At 38.9% G+C, this 12,425-nt stretch overlaps 1 protein-coding gene across 2 annotated transcripts; it reads right to left on the bottom strand.

Moving 5' to 3' along the window:
- Positions 1-4,646: 4,646 nt before the first annotated feature.
- On the bottom strand, positions 4,647-12,401 carry hdhd3 (haloacid dehalogenase-like hydrolase domain containing 3). Of its 2 annotated transcripts, none has more exons than XM_039764805.1 (2): positions 12,337-12,401; positions 4,647-5,481 (listed from the first exon to the last, which is right to left on the bottom strand). In XM_039764805.1, the coding sequence occupies exon 2, from the start codon at positions 5,470-5,472 to the stop codon at positions 4,753-4,755; it is 720 nt and encodes a 239-aa protein (XP_039620739.1). In that variant the 5' UTR covers positions 5,473-5,481; positions 12,337-12,401; the 3' UTR covers positions 4,647-4,752. The 2 variants fall into 2 exon arrangements, with proteins under 2 accessions (XP_039620739.1, XP_039620738.1); XM_039764804.1 differs by lacking the exon at positions 12,337-12,401 and adding an exon at positions 10,991-11,038.
- Positions 12,402-12,425: the final 24 nt, after the last annotated feature.

Genomic DNA, 12,425 nt, shown 5'->3' with positions numbered 1-12,425 from the left:
ATACAGTATATATATATAGACACATATATACAGATCTACATATATACATATCTACATATATACACACATATATATATATACATATCCATATATATATATATATATATATATATATATATATATATCTACATATATATACTGTATATAGCAAAATCCCCGCGCTTCGCAGAAACGAATTACTGCTTTTAAATTTTTATTAAGAAGAAAAGAAAACCTTTATAAACTGAGGGAAAATATACCAATAGCTATTTGTTAAGGATCTCTTTGTATACCACGTTGTCAGTTCAGCAGTCCGGTTGTAATATGACCAAGCTGTGCACTGAGCTTACTCTTGAGAATGCAACGTATAGTTGTCCAGGAGAAAAGATATGTTGCCTCAAATCAATGGCAACCTTTTGTAGGGTCTGTCCCTGAGACTATTTGATTGTCATCGCGAAGCAGAGCCTTACTGGAAATTGGAGGCATTTGAATTGAAATGGGAGATTAGAAGGTATAACGGGGATGTGACGAATAAATTGAGTGTGAAGAAACTCTAGAGACATCGTGTGTATTAACTTGTGGATTTTTCTGTGAGTATTTGGTGGTAGTGTGACGAAGTTGCTTCCGCAAGACCGCGTTAGCTGTGGAGCTCAGCTCGGATCATATTCTTTTCCTACCTTGTCAATTGTGTAATGCGTTTTTTTGAAAAGGTTTGATGCATGGAAGTGATCACTCGTACTGCGTTCAGTCAGTTCACGTGAGCTGCTCTCTTGTGTGATGTTGCGATGTCCACGGCTTTATTTAATGTTAGCTAAGACCCGGCACTTAAAAGTTTCTCGCTACAGCAATTTTAACTCCATTACAAAGTGATCCAAAGTCTCGTTTATACCGCGTGCCTTCTCATTAAACTTGTATCTCGCGAAGAAAGTATTCGACGAAGGTATGATAAACGGCAGCGGAAGCATGTCCATAAACTTAATTTAAACTTACGGTTTACACCGTGCTTTGTTTCCGCAGTAGCTGCACTTATGAATAAGCTTGTATGCGTTTTTCTTTAGCGCTCTTTGGGAGCTCTTCCTTCTTTTCTACGTACTGCGTTCACAGTCAGTTCACGTGATTACGTGGGAGGCATGATGATGTGACACGCAGCTCCGCCCCCCCCACGGCCATTTAGCTAAAGTCCATTACAGTATATGGAGAAAAATAGGTTCCAGTTATGACCATTAGGCGTAGAATTTCGAAATGAAACCTGCCCAACTTTTTTAAGTAAGCTGTAAGGAATGAGCCTGCCAAATTTCAGCCTTCTACCTACACGGGAAGTTGGAGAATTAGTGATGAGTCAGTGAGTCAGTCAGTGAGTGAGTGAGTGAGTGAGGGCTTTGCCTTTTATTAGTATAGATCAGAGTTTCTTGAAATTAATTATGTGTGGTATTACCTCAGAAGACCCACAGACTTTAACATGATGTATTAGGCACTAATACACAGAGAACATACTGGGCAATCAAAAGGTATGCATGCCTGTGTAAAGCACTGAACTTGAGATGGAAAGCTTGCAGTTTAAATCCTTACCTTAGACATACTGTGTGACCCTGATCTAATTACTAAAGTTATCTGTGCTACATATGTAAAATATATGTGGTACTCTCCGTAATTTTTAGAACAAAGACACATTTTTCCTGGATGTGCTCCTCTGTACATAATGGCTTCTTTGACTTTCATAGGCACAGCTCTTGAGCCTCATGTATAACGCCGTACATAGAATTCACACTAAAACATGGCTTACAGACAAAAACAGAAATGCTCCTATGCACAAAAAAATTCAGATGCATAAAACTGTGCATAAGCAAATTTCCACCCACTTCCCTTTTATAAATCCCAACCAACGTCAATTTTAACACACATGCATGTGCCTATACCCTACCCTGACTCCTCCCATAATTTCACATATTTGAATATGCAAATCAATATAAATAGCCCTTTCCATTCAGTGTTTTGCTAAAAGATAATGGCAAAAGCACATGTAAAAAAAAAGAAGTGAAGTGAAGTGGAGGCAAGGAAAAACATACAGTTTGGTGGCTTAGGCAGTGGTATGACTGAGCAAGTGGTCAGATGTCAAAGTTGACGTGAAAAGGTAAGTGTCATAAGGAAGTGTATTAGGACCACAGAGAAGCAAAAAAGGGACAAAGTAAGAAAAAGATCTATGTCAAAATTAAACTCAAAATGACGATTTTAAATTTTGAGATTTCCACTTTAATCTCTTAGTTTATTTTGTCGTTAAAGAAGAACGTCATAAACAATCTTAAAATTGATTTTAATTTGCTAGGGTTTCTCAAATCCCATCACAACTAAAGTAGCATGTTAAGTTCTTCGTATTCTGTATGTTCCCCGACCCAGTTCTTAATCACTTTAATGCTTCTTAAATGGGCTTTCCACCGACAGGAGTGCGCAGGCAGTGCGCCACACAGAATACATTACATTGAATCATGAATTACATTCATGATATTACAGCTCTCTGGAAATTTTAGAATACTAAGATGTATACTAAGAATACTAAGATGTACAACTACAGACTTCGAGCGTAGAAGCAAGCCTAGGTATCTTATGACGTCACTAATGAAACACACTTCTGATGCCAATTGTCTAAAAACATACTGACCTGAAATGGGGGAACCATGTACAGAAAGTATTGTCATTTCTACATGGTGTTACCAAAATGTATGTAAATACTCTTAAAGGAAAGTCTGCAATTTCAATTTAATCACATCTGAATTGTTTTAATGATAATTTTAAACTGGGGGACAGAAGGGTAAATCAAGGAAAAAGTACCTTTGTCCCAAACACTATGGAAAGTACTGTGTACAGTATCTATAGAAAATGAGAGCTGAGCAGAAAATGAATGCAGCAAAGTACAGGGAAATCCTGGAGAGAAACCTGCAACTTGTGTGTGTTCTTCAGCAGGACAATCACAAACATAAAGCCAAAGCTACACAGGAATCACTTAAAAATAATGTTAGTGCCCTGGAGTGGCCAAATCAGAATCTAGATCTCAATCTAATTGAAAATTTGTGGCTCGATTAGATAAAGACTATTCTCTCATAATTCTTCATGCAACTCAACAAAGTTTGAGAAGTTTTGCAAAGAAGAAGGGGGAGAAATGGCAGTGTGCAGATGTGCAAAAACTGATAGAGAGAGACCTGTACACACAGACTCAAGGCTGTCATGCTGTCAAAAGATGCATCTGCTAAACACTGTCCTGAAGGAGATAAATACTTATGCAATCAGTTATTTTGTGTTTTCTTTTTGTAATTAATGTAGACCACTTTGCAAAGATAGTAATCTGTGTAAACACATTGTTAAAACAGAAACTTTTTCATATTTTAGTAATAATTGACAAAATGTAGACCTGAAGTTTATAATGTGTGAAGCCTGAAGTCCAAATATCAAAGAAATACTTTCACATTTTCCCGTTTTGTTTTTCTGCAGTTATATTTTTGAATAAAAGCGCATTTGTTCTGTTATTTTTGTACCTTTTGTGAAAGTGTTTCTTTGATATTTGGACTTCAGGCTTCACACATTATAAACTTCATATATACATTTTGTCAATTATTACTAAAACATGAAAAATGTTTCTTTTTTAACGATATGTTTACATAGATCGTTGTAGACACGGAATACACATGAAATGCATGTGTTCCAAATAACAATATAGTATTTATAAAAGGTGTCATTTTGCTTGACTTCTCACTCTATACAACTCTAAGCAACTGACACGCAAGTAAACAGACTTGAGCTGAGAAAACTGTGTGCCGGTGGGGATGTGATAGCTTGCTGCTTGATGCTTATCAACACATTTAAGGGACAAAAGACACTGATGGAGAGGTGCGAAGCGATTTAAGGTGGGACGGATCTACGAGTTTTTTCGTAGGCTCTGGTAATTCTAGTGTTAAAGAGTATTTTTCTGTTGATCAACCTCAAGTCAAATTTCACCCGGGGACAAAAAGTTCTATCTAATCTAAAAAATGTAATTAAATCCACTATGACTGAAAGTTGTATAACAAATGAATGTGAAAACTTCCAAGGAGTGAAAGCTTTTTATAGGCACTATAGTACACAGGTATATCAAACACATTTATAAAGGACTGTAATTCCAAATGACCCCAGAGAATCCTCCAATATCTAGTAATTTGGATAGTGAAATTGGTTGAGCCTGCTACAAATGAAAGTGCCCCAGGTAAAGCATGAAAATAGATAGATAAAGGTTTTTATTCAGACAGATTTTTTTAAATTTCAGTTTCAAATGATTTTTTTTCAGCTTGATTAAACCAACTACTAAGGAGATGGGAATACAAAAAGCAACACTGATGCACAAAGGCTCTTCCATTTCTGAACTCAATGTGCCTGCTGGTAAAACATTTCCAGTTGTGAAATTTCACTGCATTTTGAAAAACTAGATAGAGGGAAAGTACTGAATTTACAAAGATGGTATTTCATAGATAGATGGATCTATTTGGAAAAATGTACGGTCTATTAGTTTACAAAAGCTAGCGACACTAGTATTGGATGGTGTAGAACCAAACAGACTTCAGTTGTCCTGCTGTAGATGAATGAGAATAATGTAAAAAATAAACATTAAATAAAAGAGAACAAATTGTATGCACACCTGATTGTTCATTGTCTTATATTTTAATATGTTTCTAAGTATTACACTTCTGCTGTAACTATTACATGGGTGTCAAGGTGCCTGCAATGGAGCTCAATACCCAGAGTCCACTCTCACACCTGCAAACGAGCAACAAGTTGATCCAAAGAGGTGAGAATGTGCTCTTGTGGCACGTTCTCATCAGGACTCCTTTTTTCTCCAGACCGGTTTAACAGTAGGCTCTGCATGCCCACCTCACGAGCTGCCTTGTAGTCATTCCAGTAGTGATCTCCTATATGACTTACAAGTCCAGGCTGTGGAGTCCCAGAATGAGCGAGTGCCACTTGGAAGATCCTTTTATCTGGCTTAGCTACCCCAGCACTTTCAGAAGTGACCACAAACTTGAAGAACCTCCGCAGCCCACAGTTCACCAGTATTTGTTCTAAACGACAGTCAAAGTTGGAGAGCACTCCCATAGGCAGCCCCATGCGGCTGCATTCAGAAAGAGCCAGCTCCACATCGGAGAACACTTCCCAGTTATGGGCCCCACAAAAGCCCAAATAGAGCCTCTCTGCTAAGGGGCCCAAGGTTTTCTCCTCATGCACACCACACTGATTAAAAGTTCCACGTACCATTTGCTCCCACCATTTCCTTGAAGACAGTCCTTGAGCAAGCCCATAGTTTGGAAAGAGTGCATTTTGCTTTTTGTAGGCAACCTGGAAAGCGGCATCTACAGCTTTGGGGTCCAACCGGATTCCAAAGAGGCGAGCCTCACTGCAGTATTGCTCGCCAACAGAGTGGCGCACTCGGATCAAAGTGTCCTTAACGTCCCAGGTCAGCCATCTTAGGAGCATTTTGCCAGTCTAAATAGAGAGACAGAGAGGGAATAAAACAGCATGTTAAAGCAGTTTAATATACGTTTCCAGAGTAATCCACAACAGTTTGGAGAAGAGTTGTGTTGGCCATTACTGTGAGTACACCTATGGAAATTAAAAATAAAGAGAGTGCAAAAGGCAATGGAGGAGAAGAAAGAGTCAGGCCTCCAGAAAAATAAATTGGATCTACAAAAGATAATACCGCTTAAGAAAAGCTGTGCTTTAAATTTGTTCATCCATGACATAAATTTTATCTTATGGTGGTCTCACACCATGTTTTTGACTCCATATTACAACAGATGTCACTTCTATTATTATTGAAAGTTGAAACAATGGCGGTCAATTTACTAAGTAAAAAGAAAGATCAGCCAGATAGACTTAGGAAAAGAGTAAGAGGTAGTAATTAACCCGTCAGCGAGTTTGTTGTAACTTTCATTAACAGTACATACAATATCATTACATTTTATTACTAATGCTCACCTTGGAATGGGCACGTAGGGAATGATACCCCTGACTAGACATTGTGACTGACTTTTGTATGCATGTATGCATTAGAACACCTCTGTTTTTCTTCGAATTTAATCAGCTGAAATACAGTAGATAACCTAAAATGGTGAAAAGGTAAGCAGTAAACTGCTCAAGGTTTAAATTTACAGTTTAACAAAAATGAAAAAAAAAATAAATTTCAGAATATTACAAATGGGCCTTCTTCAGGGCACAACTAATACGTTATAACCTATAGACGTTCTGCAGCAGTTAAAGCAAATTAAGTCTTGCAAGTAGAAGCAAACAGTTTGCACAGGTGTCCCTACTTCTATTGATTACTTAAAAATCCCTCAGTCTGTCTTAAAGCAGATTTGCACTGTGTTACTACTCCCTCTGGGGTACTACTTGGACAATATCCATCCATCCATTATCCAATCTGCTATATCCTGACACAGGGTCACGGGGGTCTACTGGCGCCAATCCCAGCCAACACAGGGCGCAAGGCAGGAAACAAATCCCAGGCATGCAGTACTTGGACAGTATTGCAGAAATAATAATAGTAGAAGCTGAGACTTGCTTTTTTCGACCACTGTTAAGTTGTGCTTGAAGCTGCTGTGCTGTGAGGCGCCTATCATGTAAGCTGGCGACCCTCAAAAACGTCTTCTGAATGGGTTTGTTACTTTGAGTCTGCCAGATCTCTTCCTATCAGGTTTCTATATGAGACAGAAATATCAAAAATGGATTCAGAGAAGATATGGGAAAGGGTAGCAAATGAAAATTTGCCAAATGATCTCACAGGTCAAGAGGGTAAGCAGCGCAACCTATTTTACCAGCAAATAAATTTAAAAATTTTTTAACATGCCCATATGAACACTGACCATGGTACTGGAGAGTGATTGGCATGCTGCATGTTGTTTAGCACATGCAAGTAAGAATTTCATTGTGCTCTGTACAAGTGACAGCAATCACCCTAATAACCTATGAAGGATGTTCTCACACTGAAACTGGTGTAAACATGTTTGATGTGAATGTATGGAGGTTGGTAAAGTATTGAAAGTAGTAAATGAAATTGTTTTATTATGAAAAATAGTTTAGGTCTAGACACATTTTTAAGAGAAAAAGGGAAAATCTCAGAGAACATGAATGGATTACAATGAACTAAACGTATTAAAGAAGTGATATGGAAAAGGTGATCTAATGGGTGTTTAACAAAAACAAGAAGATGACACTGTTTTCTGTCAAAGGTGTTTTTAGACGGCCAAAGACAATATTCAGTTCTTTGAAGAAAGATCCAGCAAGTAGATGAGAATAAGAAAAGAAATCTAGTCTATATACATATATATATATATATATATATATATATATATATATATATATATATATATATATATATAAAATCCTACACCTAAAAGGGCAAAGGTGACATTTTTAATGTCACGTTTTTTGTCATCCTTTAAATCGGGCTTATTTTAAAACCTACATACAGTGGTGTGAAAAACTATTTGCCCCCTTCCTGATTTCTTATTCTTTTGCATGTTTGTCACACAAAATGTTTCTGTTCATTAAACACATATAACCATTAGTCAAATATAACACAAGTAAACACAAAATGCAGTTTTTAAATGATGGTTTTTATTATTTAGGGAGGAAAAAATCCAAACCTACATGGCCCTGTGTGAAAAAGTAATTGCCCCTTGTTAAAAATAACCTAACTGTGGTGTATCACACCTGAGTTCAATTTCCGTAGCCACCCCAGGCCTGATTACTGCCACACCTGTTTCAATCAAGAAATCACTTCAATAGGAGCTGCCTGACACAGAGAAGTAGACCAAAAACACCTCAAAAGCTAGACATCATGCCAAGATCCAAAGAAATTCAGGAACAAATGAGAACAGAAGTAATTGAGATCTATCAGTCTGGTAAAGGTTATAAAGCCATTTCTAAAGCTTTGGGACTCCAGCGAACCACAGTGAGAGCCATTATCCACAAATGGCAAAAACATGGAACAGTGGTGAACCTTCCCAGGAGTGGCGGCAGACCAAAATTACCCCAAGAGCGCAGAGACGACTCATCCGAGAGGTCACAAAAGACCCCAGGACAACGTCTAAAGAACTGCAGGCCTCACTTGCCTCAATTAAGGTCAGTGTTCACGACTCCACCATAAGAAAAGAGACTGGGCAAAACGGCCTGCATGGCAGATTTCCAAGACGCAAACCACTGTTAAGCAAAAAGAACATTAGGGCTCATCTCAATTTTGCTAAGAAACATCTCAATGATTGCCAAGACTTTTGGGAAAATACCTTGTGGACTGATGAGACAAAAGTTGAACTTTTTGGAAGGCAAATGTCCTGTTACATCTGGCGTAAAAGGAACACAGCATTTCAGAAAAAGAACATCATACCAACAGTAAAATATGGTGGTGGTAGTGTGATGGTCTGGGGTTGTTTTGCTGCTTCAGGACCTGGAAGGCTTGCTGTGATAGATGGAACCATGAATTCTACTGTCTACCAAAAAATCCTGAAGGAGAATGTCCGGCCATCTGTTCGTGAACTCAAGCTGAAGCGATCTTGGGTGCTGCAACAGGACAATGACCCAAAACACACCAGCAAATCCACCTTTGAATGGCTGAAGAAAACCAAAATGAAGACTTTGGAGTGGCCTATTCAAAGTCCTGACCTGAATCCAATTGAGATGCTATGGCATGACCTTAAAAAGGCGGTTCATGCTAGAAAACCCTCAAATAAAGCTGAATTACAACAATTCTGTAAAGATGAGTGGGCCAAAATTCCTCCAGAGCGCTGTAAAAGACTCATTGCAAGTTATTGCAAACGCTTGATTGCAGTTATTGCTCTTAAGGGTGGCCCAACCAGTTATTAGGTTCAGGGGGCAATTACTTTTTCACACAGGGCCATGTAGGTTTGGATTTTTTTCTCCTAAATAATAAAACCATCATTTAAAAACTGCATTTTGTGTTTACTTGTGTTATATTTGACTAATGGTTAAATGTGTTTGATGATCAGAAACATTTTGTGTGACAAACATGCAAAAGAATAAGAAATCAGGAAGGGGGCAAATAGTTTTTCACACCACTGTATACAGTATACAGTGTGGTCCAGATCAATTATGCAGATCCAGATCGTCTGAATGACTTTGATTTATGCAGGTACGATTCCAGTTCGGTGCAAATACGACTCTTCATGTTGTCAGTTCACACACTTCTCGATGGTCCTGGATTTTTCGGGTGATTTTCTATGTAATAAACTTAATATGTTATAGCATAATGAAAACTGCATAATTAGATCTGGACCACCCTATATTTTTGGTATTATTCTTTTCATATTTTATCGAATTTTAATGTGATGTTGTTAGATTTTCAGATTATTTTGTTTTTTTAATTATAAACTAATAAATATCAAGAATTAACGTCTCTCAAGACGGAACTTTGTGCCAAGAGATTTAACCACGCCTGGGGCCAGATTATAATTAGTGTTTTTTAAGGGACAAGAACCAAAATAGAGAAGTTAATCTCCAGGGAGAAAGACTTGAAAAGGTGGAAACGTTCAAGTATCTCACGTTAACAATAACAGCATGGAGAGCTAGAAATAAATCACAGAAAGCACTCAAGTTGAAAAAGGTAATGGAAGTGTTATATGACCAAAGAATTAGTTCAAGAATGAAGGAGTGTATAAAACAGAGGTCAGAGCAGCAATTTTGTATGGACCAACACAGAAGACAGTTAAAAAGGTGTATGAAAGGAAACTGAATGCAACAGAAATGAGGATGTGGAGATGGATGTGTGGAGTAAAAAAGCTTGATAAGACCAGGAATGAGACAGTCAGAGGTGCAGTTAGAGCTGGGGATATCTCAAATAAAATACAGGAGAGCAGGTTAAAGTCGTATGAGTAGGTTGTTGAGAAGAGAGGTTAAACAGTGTGAGGTGAAGAATTATGGACATGGCGGAGAATAGGAAGGCCAAAGAGAAAGTGAGATGGACCCTGTGATGGGGATCTAAAGGAGAGAAGGGAGTCAGGTGAGGAAGCGTACAATAGATAAGAATGGAGGAGGCTGGACCAATATAGTGACCATACATGAAAGTAAGAAAATCATTATTACAACTAGATTAGGGTAAAAAACAAAACGTGTGATTATCAAATCACTAATTCTGTAATAAAAACACTCTCAAATCTACTAAATCAAGTTGGGGAAATCTATCCCCACCAGCACAGGCACAAGTCAGGTATCAGCCCTGAACTGGATGCCAGTCCATGGCTGGACGCAATAATTATATACACCACACTCTTGGTAGAAAGCCAAACCGAACATCTTTGAGAGATACAGAAGGAAAAACCGTGCAGACACCCGAAGAGCATGCAAAATCCACTTTGACCATAACACCTGGCCCAAGTGCCTGGCGCTACATGTCGGAGGCAACACAGTAAATGCATTTTTATATTGGCCAGATGTTTTTACTCATACATGTACTATGTGCACTTCTTTCCAGCTTTAGTATATGTAAAACAATGAACACATTAATGTGGCGATAAGCCCCTTATCAGAATGACATTATGAATGTCCGATGCCGGCCTGTGTAACTCCTTTAATTTCAATAACCCCGGACAAAACGAGAATTTCAGTTTTCTTTTAGCAGTGTTTCTGGCCGGACCGTAAAACGCAACACACTTGATGTCGAGCCGCACAGTCTCACTTATTTACAGACGGACGTAATTAATTGCAGCTCCGAGTTCTCCACTACCTATCATCTTCGGAGAGTCGAGCTGTGCGTAACGTTTTCTCGTTATTTTGAACTGGAGAGGCGATCAGTGGTGACGATATTGTTCGTGGAAATGTGTGACTTTGGTCTTCACAAGAGTAGACCCTGGAAGCCAAGTGCCTTTGTTTTTTCAATTACTTTTTTTTTTTTTACAGGCCACCTATTTGTATGTTTACAGCACGATAATAGCAGTCAATTGCCATCTGGGTAAATTATGTCTCAGTACAAGATGCCGCTTACCTGGCGCCAATGAACATGACAGTGTGACGAAGGCGGGACAAAAAAAAATTGTCCTGAGTCACGTGACAAGAATGACGACACGGATTGCTTTAACCCGCTAAACGGGCACATTTAGCTCATTTGCCAGGGCAGCCTTAGTTGAGCGGGTTCACATTCATAAATTTAGGATCTTTTGGAAGTTGTGCGTGAAAAAATGGCTTGGATATGACTCCTCAGTTTTGGTTATTTTTTTCTTGAAATTATGCGCAACTGTGTAAAGACTAAAATGTATCAAGTGCATTTCAATGGCACTATGAAACCTACGCTTTTTCTTACCAACCTAAGGGCAGGGGAATACCCCCACAACCTCCTTCATTTAAAATGTAAAACCTGGTAATTTAATATACCAATGACATGCCAGTCACAGCTACTGATACCCAGTTATTGATAAAATTTGATATTGCAGTTATATCTGATTAATCTGTCAGTCTGAAAAAGAAAAGCACAAGTGTAAAATTATCCGTTTTAAAACAATTGGTCGTTTCTGTTCTTTGTGATGATACACAGGTGATTGTCCATAATCACGGCTAGGGGTTTTTGAGCACACCGTATTGATAAACGGACAGAGGACCTCTGTGTGGAACACCTGAGGTTGCTGGTTTGATCTTCTCTGCCTGGTCCAGCCACTTGGTTCCCCAACAATGAGGATCATATGACATGACATGAATGTCACTGCCGACTTAAGAAAACCTGTCAACAAGGTCAACACTCTCTCCGCAAACAGAACACACAGCTGATGGCTGTGCCCAAAAGGTCATTAAAGGCCTGGATCTTGATTTTTATCCGGGACACTCGCAAACCGTGACACTCAGACTCCTCACTCAGTCTCTCGAGCACCCCGATCAGAGCCTCCATTGACTCCGCGAAGATAACAGTATCGTCGGCAAAGTCAAGATCCGTGAATCTTTCTTCACCAACAGATGCCCCACAGCCGCAGGAACCCACGACCTTGCCCAACACCCAGTCCATACAAGTATTGAACAGAGTAAGAGGAAGAACACACCCCTGACGAACCCCAGAATCAACTGGGAAAAAACGCAGAGGCCCTGCCTCTACTCTGCACAGCACTCACAGTACCAGTGTACAGGCCAGCCATGATATCCAGCAACCTCGAGGGGGTCCCGAGAACCCTCATGATGTCCCACAGGGAAGCTCGATCAACTGAGTCGAACGCTTTGCGAAAATCGACAAAGGCTGCAAAGAAACTGTGCCGATATTCGCCAAACGCGAATAAAAGAGTTTTTCCCTTTAAGCATGTCACTTAATTTACATATGGTCCACTTGATGAAAAATGCAATTAGCATTACCAAAATGCTTTGCGATGGCGTTTCACTGTAGAGAAATTATCTGGAATAAGGCTTGTTCACCATTTTAAATAAATAAACGAATTAATTAA

The sequence above is a fragment of the Polypterus senegalus genome, chromosome 10 (assembly GCF_016835505.1).
Source record: "Polypterus senegalus isolate Bchr_013 chromosome 10, ASM1683550v1, whole genome shotgun sequence".
In the NCBI taxonomy this organism is placed as follows: domain Eukaryota; kingdom Metazoa; phylum Chordata; class Cladistia; order Polypteriformes; family Polypteridae; genus Polypterus; species Polypterus senegalus.
This window is presented reverse-complemented; position numbering and strand designations above follow the sequence as displayed.

Excerpts from the sequence above, each read along its gene's own strand:
- hdhd3 (XM_039764805.1), bottom strand. The coding sequence starts at position 5,472 with ATGCTCCTAAGATGGCTGACCTGGGACGTTAAGGACACTTTGATCCGA.